The 20,916-nt window shown below is 41.5% G+C and overlaps 1 protein-coding gene across 7 annotated transcripts in view; it reads left to right on the top strand.

The window, feature by feature from the left end:
- The window catches only part of ZMIZ1 (zinc finger MIZ-type containing 1), a 285,149-nt gene that overhangs the window by 224,731 nt on the left and 39,502 nt on the right, over positions 1-20,916 (top strand). For all 7 annotated transcript variants that reach the window (XR_014590596.1, XM_083865867.1, XM_083865864.1 and 4 more), the window contains one exon: positions 8,857-9,001. Coding sequence is in view for 6 of the 7 variants with exons in the window: in XM_083865867.1 (XP_083721993.1) it covers positions 8,857-9,001 (145 nt within the window). In the remaining variant the exon portion in view is untranslated. The remainder of the gene's footprint in view (positions 1-8,856; positions 9,002-20,916) is intronic.

The raw sequence follows: 20,916 nt of genomic DNA, 5'->3' as shown, positions 1-20,916 counted from the left end.
ACTTTGGAAACACGTTTCTGCTATAAATTTTGGTTGTGTGGTTTTTGTAATTTTTTTCTCCCCTCCTTGAAAGCCTCTCCAGATGTTTTACAGTTGTTGTTTGAAAATGTTCCATGGCAGGCACAGAGACCGCGGGCACAGAGCAGTAACCCCTTGATGTGGTGGTTGTGGTTTTTCCTTGCAAAGAGAGGAAGGTGTATGATCCTCTCTGTTCTGGGACTCTGTTCAGTCACAAATGGTGTGACCTTCAGCGCATCACCTGCTCTCAGTTTCTTTCATCTTTAGAACTTAGCCAGTAAGCCATGTAGCTGGAAGGCCACTTCAGCAGTCTCTGCAGGAGCTCTCCACACTGTAGCTAAGAGGTTTTTTTGGAATAGTTGTGAATACAAGCCAGATTTTAATACTTTCCCAGTGCAGACTGATTGGATTTCCTCTGTTTGCAAACACAGATTTCATTTGATTCTAAAAGACTTCAAAAAGTCACCTATGCCATGCCCCCTTGGCTGAAGAATCCATTCTCCCTGGATCTGTATCTGACCTTTCCTCTGTATCTCCATTTTTGGAAATTCCTCACCTTACCCCTTGGGGGTATTAAAGAGTATTAGGATGCTCGTCATATCTAATCTGTGTCTTTTTTATTTCTATATATTGGTGTTTCTGCTGTGGATATAGTTAATGCTTTATAACTCAGTAAATCAGAATACCACTGTCAGTCTTACCTCTTGTAAAAAAAAAAAAAAAAAGCTCAAACCAAACCCACCAAAAGCCCTAGTCCGTGTAATCATTTTTTGCAGGATATATTGACAGGGTTTTTTCTAATAATTCTGATGACTTTTCTCTCCCTTCTGTGGCTGTACATTGTGGTGGGGTAGAGAGAAAGGAGAACTGTGCATCTCCCAGACTTGGGTCCCACTCATGCAGCTGGGGAGGCTGGTTGGGTGTTCTTTGACAGCACAGCACAGCTATTGCTTTCACTGGCCCTCTGAGGAATCTGATCATGCTCATTTCTATTAGTGGCTATTGGTTTAATAGTTTGGTAAGCCTTAAGTTTCCTGCCATTTTGTGTTGTGTTCAGCTAGACCTAATTTCCCTTGTGTATTTATGGGAATGTCATGTTAAGCAGCACTTAAAACCTGACTAAAATCAGACTACCCTACACTCAAGGTCTGTTGTCAGCTAGTGTAAAGAAAGTACAGAGGTAAGGCATGATTTGTTTCTGTAAAGTCAATTTTGATTGTTATTCATTTTTTACTTTCCTCTTGGTCCTTTTGAATAATTTGGGTTAGGTTTCCATGATGAGAAGCTGAACCTCCAGTTCTGCAGTTATTCCTTTCTTTCTTTCTTTTAATGATAGACACCAGATTTTCCCTCTTCCAGACTTCCATTGTTGTACTGATTGTGCATGGCTTGCTTGTGTTCCAGCTCTTGTTAAATTCATCTGTTGGGCTTTTTCCTAGCACTTCAAGATGTTAGTGGTGGTGTTAGCTCAGGAGTTGTTTACAGTAGTAATTGGAGGGCTGAGGATGGATTAAATGAAGCAGAGCCTCTCACCTGTAGGTCACTGCTTTGTCTGTAGCCAAAGATGGGTTCAAGTGTGTCAGTCTCATTTTTCAGATGTCTGGATTATATGTGAAATCTGTTGATGACTTGAACTGGCATTACAAAACAAAAGCGTACAGCAGTAATGAAAGATGCTGTTGTTTGAAATCTAAGCACTGAAACCAACAATTGGATGAGCAAGAAAACAAGCAGTCTAATGCTATTAGAGTGCATTTCCTTGGAAAGCCTTATCCAAGATTCACTTGCTGGTAGCCTTTCAACAGTGTTGTCTTCTCTTTATATAATGGGCTGTGTTTTCAGATGCAGCAGCTTGGGTAGAGCTAAGCCTAAATGAGATGCTTACGTATTTTATCTGGATCTGTACAGAGTGTTTTGTGCTTGCCAAATTGAGCCATTGTTGCTATGTTTTGTAATGTATTACTTCAAAGTTAATGTAGTGGATCTGGTAAGATACTCTGCCAAGTTTTGGCAAGTGTAGAAGGAAACTAGGGAATCCCAGTTCCACTGAAGGCATTGGGGTGAGGATAGCAGTATTCAGATGTGTCTCCAGCATGTACTGTTCCAGTTGGCAGGAGCCTTTGGGAAAGCCTACATATATATGTGTCTTGAGAGGTATTTGTGAAGAATTGAAGATATGCCAAGGCAAGCTGGACCCATATTCAAGACTAGACTTTGTACATGGTGTCAGTCTCATGCAGCAGTCCTGAAAGCACATGCTGAATAACTCTCAGGTTTGCAGTAAGGGTTTTATTGAATAAAACCTCTGTTAATTAACGTGATACTACATTCAGCTTAATTAGGTGTTCCTTTCATTATCTATTTTCCTACAAACCTGCATGATTTTTTGTTTTCTAATTGTAATACATAATTGCATTATAGATCCTACTGGGACAAAGCTGGATATTTCTGCAGGACACTGCTGTAGCTATAGTACTGCAGGAGTCATTCTTGATAAAGGACATTATATAGGGATAGAAATATGTATCGTGTCCTGTTCCACAATGTTGAACTCTGGCTGTCAACTTTGTGCTCCTGTTGTCATTAGCAGGGCAGTTCATGCCTCCCAAATGAGGGTCTGAGCCAGCTGCCCCCTTGCTCTGCTGGGGAATTCAGTTCCCTGCAGTTTGCTGTGCAGTTGCTGGGATGGGAGCTTTTTAAATCTGTGTGCCTTTGGAGGGGGTTCTCCTCACTGCAGTGGAGCACATTTGTGTTGGCACTTTTTAGATAAAATCAGTCTGTTTATTCCAACGTACTTGGACTTCTAAGCTAACATCACTGATTTTGCCTGATGGAGAAGAGCAGACACAATACTCAGATGCTCAAAAAAAGCAGCCAGGTGGGATGCAAGCCTCCCGGAATGAGGTGGCAGCAAACATCTGGGAATTAGCACTGGCTCTGCACCGTGGGCTGCTGTGTGCAGAGTGGGCATCTGCTGGCAGCCAGAGAGATGGGCCTGGGAGGAGGGAAATAGTTTGGCATGACTGGTTTCTCCCTCTCTCCATTTCTGAGCTTTTTAACAGCAAAATTACTTTTAAAACACAAGGAAAACGTCTGATTTTCAGTTTCACAAAATTGCAAAGATTCCATCCTTTTAATGCCATTGACCTTATTTTTCTAATACTGTCAGCACATTGAGCTTTAGGTAGTTAACATTTTCAATGTATTTTTCCAAATGTGATATAGTCTCAATTTTTCTATGTAGAAAGAATAATACCTCTAAATAACCAAGAAAATACTTATTTCCACTCCTCTGATTCTATTCTCATTGCTGCTTTCCTTCCCTCCCCACCAAATGATCTCACTGGGTGTTTTATAAAAACTGTATTTAGATTGCAGTCTGTAGAGGAGAGGGTAGAAAGCACTCAGTAGCTTTGTATTCTACTTATCTGGAATTCTCCATGTAAAAAAATACAAACTTGTTTCTAAAAGCAATATAAAATTAATGGATATGATTGGTGAAAATTGATGTATTTTCTTATCCGTGCTGTAAATATCTTTTCAGCATTTCCTTCTGAGACATGAAACCAATCTAGCGAGATGGTGCTGAACAGATAGTTCTCCAAATCAAACTCCTCCTTTTTTTCCTAATATTTTCATTGCAGCGAATAAGAAATACGGGTCTGCCAGTCTGCCTATTGAACTATCTACTGCAGCTTAACTGCAGCAAGGAAGCAGTAATCCTATTGTGCTCTTCCAGCAGTCTCCCGGGAAGCAGAAGGCATTGAAATTACTGAGCTGTTGTCCTATCCCCTCCTCACCTGTCTTTGTGGCTGTAAATATAGTGTCTGCCTGTAAATAACAGTTTGCTGCACCTTTAAGCACGTTCCCTAACAAGAGGCAGCGATTTACTGAGGTGATAAGCTGTAACTAATACTAGGGTATCATAATAGGTAAATAGATTAGCACTGTGCTTCTCTGTATTTTGCTTTCTAGGGAGCCGCAGGCTGGTGCACTCAGAGGTGCTTACCCTGGCACTTTGTACAGCCAGGCAGAGCAGGGCTGCAGCTCCCAGTGCTGGGCTGGGTGCAGCTGCTCAAATGCCTCTCTGGGGTACCACTGACTGCACACCCTGTTTTTTTCACTTGCTCTGGTGCCTGGCCCAAAAAGGGTTCTATGGGGCTGTGCCAATCTTCCGTGCTACTGCTATAAAATGACATTTGAGCTGCACCATCAGCATCCATCGTGTAGTATTTGCAGGTATGCCAGCATCATTTCTTGTCAAGAAGTATTGAGTGGTGCAAGCAGCCTGGGCATGATCTGTGGCTTCCCCCAGCTCAAGCTCCTTGATTTTCCTGATGGAAGGGCCACAGCACTTACTGATGCTACTGCTGGGTGATGGGCACTCGTGGCTATGAGGGGTGGAAAGGTGCCACAGAGCAAGCAGTGGAGGCCTTTGTTTCTGTACAGCCTGGCAGGTTTTTGGAACAAAAGGGCCCTTAGAGGAAAGGAACAGTACCAGGGGATGTGGCCGGTCCTAATAATTGTCACAAATCTTGTGATATTTTGCATGTTCTTAAAGACTTGGCTCCTAGAGGCAGGGGATTAAATAACAATTGCTTCCTTTCTCTTTCAAGCAAGGCTTAGCTCTGTGGTTGCAGAGAAATGCTTAAAATGTGACTTGGGCTGACTGGAAAAAAAAAAAAAAAAAGCCTTCCAGCCTTCTTTTTTCCTCCTTGTCCTCAGGATCTCAATGTGGATACATTGCCATGTCTTATGACTTTTTTTTCAATGAAAGAATTTAAAACTATCAGGCACATCCAGAAGGACATAAAGTGTTGCCAATTTTGGGTGTGTGGGAGTATTTATGAGTTTTTTAAGGATAGGTCGGTCACATTCTGTGCTGAGACACACTCTTGCCATGTCTGGTCCTCTTCAAAGAATAGAAAAACAAAATTGGGACTGGGTAGCAACAAGCTGAATAACTCTGAACTGATTTTTTTTTTTTCCTCTTGCTTCCTTAGGGAAACCCCTTGGGCTAGTTGTAATTGAAATTTCTCTCATTTTTTAATCTGTATTTCTGCTTTTCACAAATGTGGAAGCTGTGGCTTCTCATGTCTGGTTTCTTAACGCAGTCGTCATTAGCAAATCAGTATTGATTTATTCCTATGGAAATAGATCAGTGCTAAAAGTGAAATGCAATCCCATTAAGAATGATACAGGTTTTGCAGATGGAGAAAAGTAGGTCAAATATTGCACCAATCATCCCAGAGAGTGTCCCTTTAAGCCAAATAAATGTGTGAACACACTTAAACTGTCAGTACGTTATTTGATTGCCATTATTCTGCATCTTTTTGCATGAGCCAGCAGAGCCCTCTATGACTGAACAGGGGTTGAAAGAAGATGTCAATTTTGGTGTATTACCCAGGTTTTATTTTACACCTGGGCTGCATGCAGGGCTTCTTGGAGGGGTGTGTGCACATTTAAGGATTTTTCCTTTCTTCTCCTTGCAACAGTTGAGTTCAACTTGAGCAGGAAAGGCGCATCATTGTATGCAAGGGACATTGTAGCAATGCAGCAGAGGAACACGATTTAAATCTGATCATTAAACTGCCGCAGCAAGGGGCTGCGAGAGAGACGGTGTGGATGGTCCATCTGCAAAATCTGTGCTCCTGTTGTACAAGGAGGAGGGGCAGAGGGGGAGAAAAAGCAGCTGCTTGGCTGTGCTATGAGAGGGTGAGACTGACTGTTGGCACCATCTGTAGCTGTCCTTTGTGCTTGCTGCTTTATCTGTTCATTATAGTATGATACTGAAATTCTCGTGCTTTGAGTGTAAATGAGTTGAGATACGCCTAATACTGTCAGCATAAAAAGCAGTAACTAAGTACACTAAAGATGAATAGTGTAATCTGTAAATTCATTTTGAGTTTGTTTTATCTTGCTTGAATAGCCCAGGAAGTGATGTTCTCCAGAAGCCAGCTGTACCAGATGTGTGTCGGCAGGGTATAGATTCATCTCACCGAGCAGAGAGCAGAGCAGTGGAGGTGGATGGGAGGCTGCCCTGTACTTTTCAGCAGAAGAGAGCAGACTCCTTTAGAGGGAGGTTAAAGCAGGTCAGAGGGGAAATGGTAACTCCTAAGGTGGCTACAAACAGCTTTGTTTTCATTCCATGCACAAGTACCAACACAGGGAAGAGAGTGATTATTATACATGGAACATGAGTTGAAATGTCCCAGGGGAGGAAAGGTTGAACCTCTCCATAATGAGTGCTGTGATAGGGATGAGTAAATTTGCTGGGTTTTTTTACCTGCAGTCTCTTAGTTTCTAAAAACATGAATTCTCTCCAGATAACTTGCAGAATAAAACCATCCAGCTTATCTTGAGAACCTCTTTGTTCTTTGACGGTTTACATTTTCCCTTTATAAATCTTCATACTGGATATTGGTAATAATAACACCTCATTAGGATGTTTTCTTATCTTCACCTCACCAAAGCAATGCTTTCATTGGCATATTCAGGGGTTACACTGCTTTTTTTTTCCCCAAGCAGGTTTGGCTTTTGTTTGCAGCTTCATGCCCTGAGATCCATTGGGTTGTCGCTTTTTTTATCTTACTTGTCAAGTGCACATAGGTGTGCAGAAGGAGCAACTCCCTTCTCCCATCATAGCCTCGTCTAAGATGGATGATTCCGTAGTAATTACACTCGGCTGTGGAAGTGCTCAGCATCCACTATTACTCATCCACTATTACTCTGTGATGGCTGCATTAAGTGTTCGGCAGAACACTGTGTTCGCCTTTCCCCGGCTCGAGTGGCTGTGGGCAAGGGAAGGAGCCCTGGGAGGGCAGGAATTCCAGCTGAAAGGGGGAGGGAGGGGGCCTTTGTCACTGCCACCTCAGTAATGATATGCCAGGGATAAAAGGTGAGTATAATTTGATCAAATGCTTGTTGACAGATTCCTTGGCTAATAGAGAAGCAGCTTAGACTGACACTCGTTGCTGGAGCATTTCACAGAGCTCGGGGGGATGTTTTTTGTAGGCTCCGTGTGTGGCTGGCGATTTCCAAATTTACATAAAGAAACCATGTCCCCTTTTTGTCACAGCAGAGCTCTAAAATGCCTCCCTAAACACCGCTCTTGACCTTCTGCCTGATAAATGCAATAAAATTACAACCCCTTCTTTGTCCAAATGCAATAAAATTGCCACCTCTTCTTTTGTCCAAATGTGTGATTAATTCACAGCAATGGCCCAGGCTGTGAGTATTTTTCTTGTGTGGCCATTTAACTTGAGAAAATCCAATAGTTTCTTGTACTGAAAACCCACACATTTATGTGGTTTTGGTAAAGCAGGTTTCTTTTTCAGCCCCACAAATATGACTTTACAGTTAGTCTCTTTGGAATTTGCTCTGTGTTAACAGTACATGTGAGTAGATACTGGGCAAAGGTGGTGTACCCTGAAATGATAGTCAGCTACTGCTTATCATTATGTTATTTGGTGAAAAGACAACCATTAGAAAATAAAGACATGAAAACATAAGCCTCAATTTTAGAGGATTCTGCACTTGTCTCTTTTAAATAAGCAAGCCTGAAATTAAATCTAGAGCTCTTAGTTACTACTCTAAACCGCTGTGGCAGCTTTGGGTTTTCAGTAGTCTTCTGGTTCTCACCCACCCATATAATCTGTTGATTTGTGTTCAGTTTGCAACACCTCAGGAAGGCACTTAGTTAAAAATTAAACATGAAGCATTTTTTTGTTCCAAGGGTTTTGTAAAGCATCCTTTAAAGAAGAAAAAAGCCCAAGCACTTCCACTTGAGAAATTGATTTCTTTCCACTGCAGGATTTTTCAATTAGTCTGCACTTTGTTCCAGTGAAACTCCTCGCTGTGTCCTCATACCTGGCTGACTTTTTACCAGAGCCACTTCTGCTGTTGGAATTAAATAGGCAGCTTTGAGGCTCGGGTGGATGTTTTTGGAGGCTTTGGTGGGGTGTCTGGCTGGGTACACTCATGAGAACCAGGTTTCACTTGCAGTCACTTCCTGGGGCTCTGCCTACTGAAGAGTAGGTGGTTTTTATAACAGGGCCTGGTCTTTTCTGAGTGTGGCTGCATAAGGGAGAGGCCACATTTTCAGGAATAATGACCCTTTTCATGTCTGTAGAAGGAGCTGCAAGCTCTTCTTCCCTCTAAGAAATCTCTGCATCTTTGTAGTTCATAAGTGTGATTTTCTTGTAAGCACAGAATTACCCTCATTGACTACAAGATTAGGCACATAATGGAAATACACATTTAGGGGTTGTGCTGGGTCAGATATAGATTTAAGTGCCTAACTTTGTATCCATACATCATTCTCCTGTTTATCTATTCAAGACTGGTAGCTCATAGCAGTTTGGAAAATTAATTCATGCACATGGGTTTCTCTCCAATTAATCTTTTGAAAAAAAACAGCAGAACAGAAAAGAGATCTTTTTTTTCCTTTCTCCCCTCTGTAAATTATGTCTTCTCTATGTTTTTGTTATGTTTCTACTGGTGTGAAATGAATTATTCTGCATCTTGCTTCACTTGTAACAGCTATCCCATGTCCTTTTGCTTCATCCATTCTTCATCTCTGTACTGCTCAGACAAGTTCTCTTCTGCCTCCTGGGATATGCAGAATGTTTGTAACTTGGGTAAAAATGTTCTAATGCTAGTGTAGGGCAATCACAGACTGTTTGATAGTATAATAGTGTGAGTGGTGGTTCATGGACAAACTTTGCACTCCTGATGTTTGTCTGTTTGGCTTGTGACTCCTGTTAGTGTCTTGCACCTGCACTGGGCTGTGCTGGTTCCTGAGATGTGTGCTCACTGTCATTTGTTCTGTTTGCACAGCACTGCTGTCATCGTGGTGTGAGGAGCTGGGACGGCTCTTGCTGCTTCGCCACCAGAAAAGCCGGCAGAACGACCCTCCCGGGAAGCTCCCCATGCAACCCCCCATGAACTCCATGAGCTCCATGAAACCCACCCTCTCTCACAGGTGAGCCTGGGCCTAGCCTGCAGCAGTGCAGTCTGGGCAGCGTGTTGTGTGACAGGCAGGGCATCTGTAATTATAGCAAGCACTAAATGAACTCAGGTTTTCTCTTTGCTGTTGTCCCGTGCATTGTGAAGTGACACTTCCCTCTTCAGACACTTTGCTGATGTTTATTTAAATACAACTGGCTCTTCTTGACTTTGAAAACATTTCACTGATGTTCTGTGTTTTAACCATTGGAGATGGTTTTCATCATTGGAAATGTATTGCATGCAAAGCAGTTGTACTGTGGCTGCAGCCATAGATCAGAGGATGTCCTGCACAGTCTCATATCAAATGAGGATCACACAACACTTGTGTTAATTTAGAGAGAACATGAGCATTAAAAGATACTGTAAGAAGATGATGTGAAGCCTTTGATAAGCAAATAATGTGGAGGAGCACTATTTGTATTTCTTCACTATTTGTATTTCTTGTCCACACAACCTGGGTCAAAGCAAAAGTTGGAGATAAAGTGTAAGACAGGACTGAGCATTCATTCCATGCTTTATGTTGCTGGAAGATTTTTCCAAGGCTTTCTTTACCTCAGCATCACATTAAAGAAATCACAAATAGTATGAATTTGTTTTAATGTAGAGGATTTTTGTTAGTAAAGGACTATGAGAGTGTAATGAGTGTAACTTCTTGGTACCTAAGTTCCATGGTACCCTAACTAACTTGAACTTTTGTGTTAGAACAGAGCTTAGGGACGTCTTTGTACCAGTGTATTTGCATATGCAAATTTGCCTGAAAACAACTTTTGAGGTCTGGGTTGGATATTTTTCCATTATTTTTGTTGCATTTAAGGGAAAACCATACAATCACTATGCCTTTTATTTTAGCCCTTGAGAATAAAAATAAAGTCCTTTTTTGAAGTGTAATTAATGTCACTGGCTTTTCAGAGTACCTGGATTTCCCCTTTCTTAGGTGCTTGTGAAATGACTGATTGTAAACACACTTAACAAAAAACCCCACAGAAAACATAATGTTTTAAAATAATTTTACACTTGGGAGAAGCTTTTCAGAAGACAAAGTAGAATTAGTGGCTGGTCTGCAGAGAATGTGGTGCAGTGTATGTGCTCTCTTAGGTGTAGTTTTGTAGTTTTTAGATGCCTGATTCTCATTTGACCTTTTAGCCTCTGTTCCTCTAGAGTCTATAAAGTAAGACTATCTCACAGGGGCTGTGTGCTACATTACTAGATAATAGATAAGATAGGCACAACTCACTTCTTTCATGGCAGTTTTCCACTGAAACTGTCACATGTCAAAAAAGAAATACTTTCCTCTACTAAACCTAAATACCAGCATTTCCAGCAGTACTGGGTCATCCAATATTCTGCCTGTGGTAGAGCATCCTGCCCAATGTTGGGCAGTTCCTGCATATTTCTCTCGAGTATTGCCCTTGAAATGCTCGACTGGGGAAGACGCTGGGAGTAATTTCTAAATTACTGCTCTTCACCTGTGAGATGCCCCTCTAGAAACAGAATTTCTGTGGCATAACTTCTTCTATACAATAGCTGCAGGTGCTTTGGGATTTGGAATACTTGCATCAGTGCGTTGGTGTGTGCTGTTGTCTGTAATTTAACCATAACTGCTCAAAACCTCTCAGGTGATACATTAGAATGAGACACCCTGTGGCTCTCCAACTTCTTTTTCCACCTGGAACTGTTTATTTTCATGGATGTTTTGTAATCAGTCTGTAAGATAGTAGTGAAGTATGGAGTGAAGAAGAATGGAGTTTTCTGTTTGTTTTAATTAAACAAAAGATGAGAAGCCATTAAGTACAGTATTAACTACAATAAGTGATGAAGCTGTTGATGAAGCATCATTTGTATTTGCATTAGATTACATTTGGGTCAAAAGCTTAGTATGAAAGTTCACAGTATCTTATCTCTAATCCATAAGACTTTTCTGTTAATTCAAACAGAAAAAAAAAAGTATGCTTTGTATTTCCTGAAACAATTAGTGTAGCCAGCTACTTCAAGTTTTGTAAAAGAGCTAGATATTAAATTAGAACAACCAAGAGCATGTGCAAGAATCTTACTTTACAAAGGCAATGTAGATATATGTGAGCTGCTGATTATCATTAGACACACAATCAAATCCTTCCCCATCATCAGACAATCTTGAGTACTCCACACAGAGCATTTTCTGCTGTTCCTTTTACCAGCAACAAAATTCCCCAGAACTCTAGTCAGGGACTAGCATCCTGTTACTAGGATGTAACACAGAAACACAGGTGCTTAGTCTCAAAGCTGAAACAGGGCTCAGCTATTTAAAACAAATTGTGACTCAATAATGTATCACAAGAATCTATATCTAAGGATTCATATTTAATAAACTGTGGGCGCTTATACTAGAAGTAATTCAGGTCTGACCTGGTTTTAAGGACTATCTTTGATTTTTAAAAGTTAATTGAGCTATAAGAGAAAACTGAAGTAGGTGGATCAAGGAGGGCTTTCATGGTGTTACTGTTGGTTAAATGCATTTACAGAGAGCAGGATGTAAGCCCTATGAGGATGTGCACACATGCAACAAAAGCTTTCAGAGTAGGGACTGTGTTGTGCTAATTTCTATCTAAATTTAGTTTTTCATTAACAGAATGATCAAGTGTTGCATATAGAAAAAAAAATTCAGCTAAATACCTACTGTCTAATATAGGGCAGTTGGTTGGATTGCAAACTCCTGTGTTTTGTGAACAGAATGAGCACTGGGTTGTCAAAAAGAACCTCCCAATCATAGGGCTTTTTTAAGTCTTTGCAATCTAACAGCTCAAACTTGAATGTGAGATTTTAAAATTTATTTTTGCCTTAGACCTTTTTATTGATTAATGTGAGTAAACTTTATTCCTGTATTGAAGGACCAGTGTAGGACCTATCCACCCCCTTAATCTTGTATAGCTTCTAATTAAAGTCCTACTTAATGGATTTATGGGGAACTTAAGGAGAGCTGTTAAGTCTTTGGGTTAGCCTGTCTGCACAGGAGTGAAATTTCATGCTCTCTAGCTTGCAGTGTATAATGTAATTATTTGTGTTGTAGTTTTCCAATCTGACAAATTGTCTATAATAACAGATACTACTCAAGGTGGATAATTTTTGAATCAATTTAAGGTCTTTGGCAAATGCTGTTAGGTAAGTACAAATAGTTGTCATTATACACCTTTGATAAAGTTCTTACTTAACACTTTATTGCATCAACTGGTGGATCTGTACATGAGTGTCAAATTGAATCTTGGTGGAAATGGGTACAGTTCCAATCAATCCCAGCAGGAATTGCACCCTGGTTCATTTTCACGTCAGTCTGACTCAGGCAAGCTCTGGGGGGGCTTCTCATTTCTTGCACAGCTTGTAATAAAGCTTATTTGTCAACAAAACCACCTAGAAATAGACAGCTGTTAGTTGCAGATTAGTGTGTTGTCATGAGCATCTGTAGGGTTCTTACTGTCTTCACTCTTGCTCCAAATTTTGGTCTCATGCATTAATTGCCAGCTGTCTCACAGTTAGTGACCAAAGGGTGGTAATGCCTCTATAGGGCCGTCATGATTGATGAAAAATATGAAGATAATGTTATTTTTGTCATAAATTACTTAGTGCCAAAGGTTTAGAGAAAACTGAACAGTAGATGAAATGAAGCATTAATTCAATCTTACAGTAGATGTGTTATTTATTACCATTAATGCTTTACGTTCATGCAGTCATAAATACCTTTTAGTGGTTGGGCTTGCTTCAAAAGAGTGTTTGTTTTTAGTGCTTGTTTTGTCCTTTTTTTCCTTCCAATTTAAACTTGACTAAGAGCTGAACTTTGAAACATTCACAGGACCTCTTGGAAAAGAATGGTAATTCTGTCTAAATTTTTGCTGGTTGGTGAGGGCTGACTCTTGCATTGTTAACGATCAGGAGTGAGCTGGTTATAACATACCAGTACAAACAGTTCTGTAAAGGCTGCTGCCTTTTCAATTTTGCATCATAATCTGTTTTGACCAACAGTGAGAGTCACTTCAAAAATGTCTGGATGAGGTCAGGTGCAGCGTGCTTTTATGAAAACAAGCACATTGTGCATGTTTTATACATCAATTTGAAGCAGGGGATTGCTCCATTATGTCATGTGGCTCTGACATGCAGGGACAATCTTTGCAAAAGAATTTATAACTCTTGAGGTAAAAGATAAAATTGTTTCGAAGCCTTTTCATCTTTCTGGTTGCGGAGTTGTGAAATAAATATAATTAGGGACTGAACAGATGGTAAATCCTAATATAAAAGAATATACTCAGTAAAGAAACCTGTATTACTTCTGATTCTGCAAAAATACCTTCGCTGTTTTTTCTGGTTTCCTTTCTGTCAAGAGATGTTAAAATTTACCATCAGGAGAGAATAAGAGAAGAGTTCAGAATCAAGAAATGTTTCTGCAGAAGTGCCATTAGTTAAAGAAAAAAAAAAAAAAAGGAAAATTTCTTCAGAACAGTTTCCTTACACTCTGAGCATTGCAAAGACAAAACTAATTATTAATTGCTGAAGAGTGTTGTCCCAAGAGTTGATTGACCATCTTGTCCTCTAAGTGCAACTGCTGATACTAGATTTATCACACACACTTATGGGGAGGAGGTGGAAGAAAACCTTGAGCCTGTTGATACTAAAAGCAAGTGATGATTACCTTCTCCTTGAAAACTGATAAGTGTAACCATTAGCTGTTAATAATTAAATATGGAATATTTTCATGTGAAAAATCTGCATTTCATTTTAGCTAAGTTTTTGGTCAGTTCTTGTGGTAACAGGAAACAATAATGGGGGGCTTGTTTTCAAATATATGTTCTTTACATGCTTGGTAAAAGGTATAGGATGAGGATCATCTTTTCTTTTGTGTACAGCACTTTGCACAGTTGTGAAGACAGGTCTTCTGTATTGATTGATGAGTCAAAATGAGTGCTGTTGTAATACTAACATGTAACAGGGCTACTATAATTTTGTAGGGGGTTTTTCTGATAAGTATGTTGAAGTGGCTATATACTCTGTATTTTTCCTGTAGATGTTGTAGTCATATGGTTTTAGTTTTTTAGATATTTTTAGATATTTTTTTCATTTAGAAGTGTTGGCTGATATTTTTACAAGTAAACACTAGACAAATATTTAAGGTAGGTCTGCTGACTGAGGCAAAATCTGATCTCAGCCTTTGTACTATCTATGTTAGTTTTTAAAATATGGCAGCAGCTTTGAATACACAGGTATCATTCTCATGTTTGGGCTGTATTGAACAACTGATACTAGAAAATGTCTGGTGGATGGCGATTCATGTTTAGGGAATATCACAGGGGTGTCATGGCTTTTGCATGAGGGCTGCTCTCAAAAGCAGGTGATGTATATGCTGAATCCACATTATTTTCCTCTTCGAGCCCATTGGGAAGGTACCTTCTGTCCCTTCTCAATGATTTCTGGTGACAGTGGGGTTAAAAATCATTTGACTGTGGCAGCACTCCTGGTTTTTAACCATTTTGGCTGTCAGCACAGTAGGCGTGCAGTGACACTGAAAGCTGCTCTTTGCCCAACCCTTTGTTGCAAAACTCATTGAAATCATTGGGAGCCTTAACTGGATAGGGAACATCAGAACTGAGTCAGAGCCCCTCAACCTGCCCAGCATCAGGTCCTGGTGTGAGGTTGAGCCGCCCTTTGCAGCACAGCAGGGCCAGGAGGGGTGAGCTCAGTGCGAGGAGATGTTCTGGGTACCAGCGCCGTGAGCATCACATCACAGCCTGCCTGCCAGGAGGTGACATGGCTTCTGAACAGGGAGGGAGCCTGACAGTCTGGCACGTAAAAAAATTACTGACATAAATTACGGTAAAATACCTCGTCTTTTTAAACGGTTTTTGGATATTTAGCGGCAGGATCACAGATGTGTATTTTGTCTAAGATTGGATATTTTTCTTGATGCTTTTTCTGTTATTAACTTACATGAAAATGTCACCATCCACAGGATCTCTCTGTAAATAGATTACAAAAGGAGTGTGAATTCCCCGCGCTCAATTTTGTCAATTGTTGTGTTCCTGCTACTCCCTGTACATTTGGATTCTCAAATCTCTCAGAATCGCAGGGAGAAGAAAAGGAAAAAATAGTCATTACTATTTGCAGTGGTGGAGGGCTTTCCTAAAAAAAAAAAAAAAAAAAAAAAAAAAAAAAAAAAAAAAAAAAAAAAGGTTAGCAATTCGAACTAAGACACTCCCGGCTGGTTTTCGCTAGAAATGACAACAAAGCCTGTGCTCGGCAGACAGAGCACATCAGCAACCTGGGCAGATGGGTCGGTGACATTAATTAGACACTGGCAGTGCTTTTAGCAGGAATCGGTGGCTCCTTCCCATGAAAGGGCTGCTCCGAGGACAAGGAGCAGCGCACCAGCCGGGGTGTCCTCATCTTCAGTGTCCTCATCTCCACCAGGCTGGGAATGCGGGGAAGGTACCAACAGCCTCTTCGTGCTCTCAGCTCCCACTTAACGCGTCAGGGGAGATGCGATGTGACGGTTTGTTTGCCCGTGTCCCTGTGTCACCGACAGCATCTCCAAACTGCTCTGACAGGCAGGCACAGCTCGGACACGGCTCGGGGGACACGTTTTCTCAGACCTGCCCCTCCCCGGCCAGGTCACTGCCCTGCCCTGCCCTGCCCTGCCCTGCCCTGCCCTGCCCTGCCCTGCCCTGCCCTGCCCTGCCCTCGCAGGCTCTGCGGGGCTGTCCCTGCTCCCCGGGCAGCCCCAGATCCCCCCATCCCCGCATCCCCCATCCCCGGCTCCCCCATCCCTGCATCCCCCATCCCCGGCTCCCCCATCCCCGGATCCCCCAGCCCCGGCTCCCCCATCCCTGCATCCCCCATCCCCGGCTCCCCCATCCCCGGATCCCCCAGCCCGGATCCCTTCCCGTAAGTTGCTGCGGTTCTGTGCTGTGCTGCCCCCTCCTCCTTCTCTCCCTCCCTTCCCGCCGTGCCTCTCGAAGAAAGCGGTTTTTTTTTTTTTTTTTTTTTTTTTTTTTTTTTTTTTTTTTTTTTTTTTTTTTCTGTTGTCGGGGAGCGTAAATCAGCTTCATCTAAAAAATCTCGGAAGTGCAAGTCCATCACATCTTCCTCCGAGCCGCCTGCTACACCTTGCGTGAGTCAGACTGCAGAGCTCTCCCGGTGCCCTTCTCGCTGTGCGGGGCTGCTGGTGTTTCCCCCTGTCTCAGAGGCAAAAGCACAAGTGGAATCTGCTCACGCTCTCAGCGGTTCCTTCCCCGGTTGTTGTAGCAGTCGCTGACCTCCAGGCACTATGAATAAACAGCAAAGCTGGGAACAAAAGGAGTCTTCTGGCTGCCATTATCTCACATTAACATAGCAGACGCGCTGCGGTGTGAACAATGCGAGTCTCATTCGCCGATAATCAGCGAGTACCCAGGCATTTGGATTACCAAGGCAACAGGCAATGGTAGAATACTGGGTGGGTGTGTTTTTTATTGTAAAGGAGCAGTCGGATATGGAAACCCAGGTATATTGATAAAGCAGAGCAGAAGGAATGCCTGGTGGCAGGGGGGGAATTGAGGGCTCGGGGTTGCATTCCGACACACGTGAGATAAATAAGACATGGATGGAGCAGGTCTGTGCTGTGAGATGCAATAAAGATTAAACTGCATTTGTCAAGCTGAAAACGATCATAAGATAATTTCAGCGTTTTGAAAAAAAAAAAAAAAAAAGGTAACAGGTGGCATGTTAATAGCAGGGCTGTTACCGGTGGATTTTGTAACTGTGATCTGGGCTGGAGTAATGCATTGCATGGTCTACTTGTGTGACAATAGAACTGGGTGTGATGGTTTAATCTTTTTTTTCCTTTTATCAGATGGATGCTGTAGTTCCCATGTCAGACAATGTAACCCCTTCTGCTTCTTAGAGGCAGGAGTGGGTCTCAGTGGCGTTTTTTATTTCTTACCTGCATAGCTGTGATCGTTTATTCCACGTGGGCAGAAATAAGTTGTGTTATCTCTGTATCTTTGCGTGTGCACACACATGTGCATGGACATACATGAGCTCTGTAGTGAGGCAGGACTGTGTGTGCATGCAGGGGAGATGTGGGGTTTTGCAGGTTCAAAAAATTACAAATTAACTCTAATTATTTGGCCTAATGCATTTTTTTCTGATTGCAGGAGTTAAAATCAGATGCAGTAACTCTTGCTGAGCAGCATGAGACTTGCAGGCATGGCTCTAAGTGATGACACTGAGTGTAGAGTGAGGCGCCAGGAAGCGCAGCAGCCCCCGTGTCACAGCCTGATCTGTAGCAGCCCAGTGTGAAATGGAAGGCAGCCCTCCCGCCTTGTGCACTCATAAGTCATGCAGGCCTCACAGGCCTTGTCACAAATATAAAGGAAAAAGTTCAGGGCTTTCAGCTTCCAGAGGTAGTTTGTATCACCTGCCGAACTGTCAGCTCGATTTTGCTGTCTCAGTCTCCACTCAAATGCCTTTATTGTGCAGATGTGTGTGGCTGCATGAATGGTTGTTATAAATGTGTGTGTGGACATTTAGAAGAGCAGAGGCAGGGGGTGATAGCCACCTGCCAGCAGCAGGGGCCATCCAAACCACTGAGCTGGCAAATGGCTTGTTGCCTTCACCTTTTGACTGCTTCACCTGCATCTGCTCACTTAGAAGGGGGTTCAGAGTGCTTCTGTGTTCTCATATGGTTTGCCAGAAGAAGGAAGTCTCCTTTTTAGAGTGAATTATGAAATTTCTATCTGCTCTCAGTCTTTCTTTTCATGGTGCAGGCAATATCCAGTACTGAAACAACACTTGAGGTAATTCTTTCTTGATAGGCAAGGACTAGGTATGGATCTACTGTGCATTTGGAGTTGGGAGAATCAAAGCTTTCCAAATAATTAGAGAACATACTCATCTAGTTGAAAAGAGTGGAGGGAATCAATAGACTTGAGAAATCATGATGGGATATATTTTAGAACTGTGTATTTTCTTTGTAAAATTTGGATGCTTGTAGTCACGTCATTAAGAACTAGGCAGAAATAAAGTCTTGTAGAATACTTCCAAATTGGCTTTTTTCATTTTAACATTACATGAAAACACCCAGTGATTTGGATGGGATTGTGTTTTAGGTATTAGCTTAGCAAAATGCAGGATGGTGCCTTAATTTATGCCAATACAATTTAAATGTCTTCAAATAATAATGCAAAATAGAGGAATGTGTTTGAGGAAGGTGTGAATCACAGAGATGGCATCAATCAAAATCTAATTCTTGCTAGCCATCCAAAGTCAGTTATTAGTACACAGACTGACTACACTACCCTCTTGCTTTCCTCAAATTGAATGTAAAAAGTTTAGGGTACCTGCACACAACCTCAGCTCTTAGTTTGGTTCTGTACATCATGTGTGATTTACAGAGGTACTTGCTCTTTGTTTCTTTTAAAATATGTCATCAAATATCCTTGATTTTACAATGTGTCATCAAATATCCTTGCTGGACTGTAAGTGGTCTCCACATTCTTTCCACATCAGTGTCTCCTGGCTCTGCCATGTTCCTCTGTGTGAACAGACCACAAATTGCATAGAGTGGCTTACAGAAAACACAGCACAAAAGGTCAGGGGATAACTTGGTTAAATTTTGTGGTTTGGTTTGTTTTTTTTTTTCATAGTAATGTGTTTATAGTAACTGTCACCTAGACCATAAACTAACATTAGGTGTTCAAATTGAAACGTGTTGGCCAAGTGCTGCAGGTGTATGGAGATGGTGCAGGTATCTCAGGCGGGGATGTGCTGATTTTGTTTCTTTGAAAAAAAATCTCAATGAAAAATGACCAGTCAGTTGTTTCTTTCTAAATATCTAGTGGTTTTCACACAAAAAAAACCAAAAACAAAACAAAACAAAAAGTCGATCTCCAAAATGTTTTTTATTAGTAGTAAGTAAAAACAAATTCTGGCTTTCAGTTGTCACAGTGGGGTTTTCTCAAATTAATACTGAAGGCCGGGGATATTTTCAGTGGAACTTGGACCAAAAGGAAAAAAAAGCCATTTGATCTGTAATTTCTGAATAGGTTGTCACGGATTCCTGGCTTATTGAGTTGTTAGGTTTGTATGGTGCAGTGCAAATACTCAATTTGAACTGCCTTTTTGGTATGAAATGTTAAAATGCTCCAGAAAGGACTTAAGCTACTTTGTTTCCCAGTGGTTTTTCCCAATTTCTAGTGTTACATTCATGGTGGTGCCCTAATCAAGAAGGCTTGCAAACTGAATCCATATTAATAAATAAAGCCAGATGAGTGCTGTTCTCTCAAGAATCCAAGTAAAACAAAACCTAAATCTGTGTGAAAGAAGCTGAGCTGCCTAACTTGTGAGACAACCCAGACATGAAACTCATGTCTTGGTGTTTCAGTTATCTGGAGCTTTCTTGCCTGTTCTGATTGTGGGATTTGTGATAATTTTCCACTGCAGATGCATCAGGTTGTAGCAGGAGAAGGCTGAGGGGAACAAGGAGCCTTGTTTGGAAATGGTTATGGTTTCGTTTGTATTAAGGTAGTGTCACCTAGAGGCTCCAACCAAGAATACAGGCAAGGGGTGCTGAGCACCCTGAGCACAAATGTGCCCAGAGGCAGAACAAGGTGCAGGCACAGAGAGGTGCCATCAGGCAGGAACAGACCAGCAGCCCCAAATTTGGGTTGTTTTTTGCCTGTTCTGATTTTTGGCCGCATGTTATTGCAAAGACGTGTTTGACCTGTGTCGTTCTGTGACACCTCACGCCTTGTCATGAGATGTTCTCTCAAGGTGTCCATGGGTGACAAAAGAAGATGTGGGAGAAATGACAGTCAGTGTGTTCCAGTGGCAATTACCTGCTCATCTTGGTGTCAGCTGAGAAAGTTGGGATAGAGTTGGTAGATTTAAAGGTTTGTGTGAATTCTGTGAGTGTCAGCTGCTCTTCAAGTGGGGTGACCACACTTCAGAGATATTAAAGACCCTGCAAAGCTGCCTTGAGGGTAAGCAACAGAAAGTAGCCATTGAAGGCCCAGTTGTGGGAAACTGTGGTTGGGCTGAAAAGGCTTTTTTTGGAAAATCAGGATCTGGTGCAATAGTTGGTAGATTTACAGTGTTTAAAACAGAGGTAGATGCTTTATGAAGGTAGTATTTTAGACACCTGGCCCTCTCAACAAGCGATGTGGAAAATCACCAGGAATGTGTAATTCCAGTTTTCATCCTCCTCCACAATATGTAAAGTGCCAATGCTCTAGGGATGCATGCTTTGCTAAACCATCTGAACCCTTCTTTCCTCAAGGAATGAAGACATGTAAACAGAGTATCAGATACATATACAATTGCATTAGTGACAACATAAACATATTTTAAAGACAGCAAATAATGCCACAAATCATGTGTAAACTGCAGTAATTCACTTGTTATTAAGTATTTTTTATTAGAATTAACTATCAGTCTCTGTCTGACATGAAATCTGTAACTTTTCCTAGGGACTGGATATCTTTTGAGTGCTGAGATTAAGAGAAGCTTTTTAGACCTAACTACCAATGTACTTCTCCAATATGAGTGTTATATTACTGGTGGATTCAGTACATTTGCCAGTAGCTAAGAAATCCCTCCTCGTTGCTTGATTGCAGTTTTGCTACGTCAGAGTAGGGAAACATTACTTTGAGAAGTAATTTCCCTCCATCTCTTCCTCTTTGCTCTGTGGCTTCCTCTGCTGTTTGGCCTTTAATGCTGACCAGAGTATGTATAGGTTCATTAGCACTATTGTAAATTTAGTCAATACTCTTTTAGTGGGCTCCAGCTGAGCCCAAACTGACTCACTGCCCTCCAGGGTGCAGTGAGAGGCTTAATTACCCTTGTTCAGTTCAACAGGAACAATGTCATGGGCAGCATTTCGCTTTGGCTGAA

Source organism: Zosterops lateralis, assembly GCF_965231275.1.
Source record: "Zosterops lateralis genome assembly, chromosome: 8".
NCBI lineage: Eukaryota > Metazoa > Chordata > Aves > Passeriformes > Zosteropidae > Zosterops > Zosterops lateralis.
Note: the sequence above shows the minus strand (reverse complement) of the source record. Positions and strands in the feature narration are given on the sequence as shown.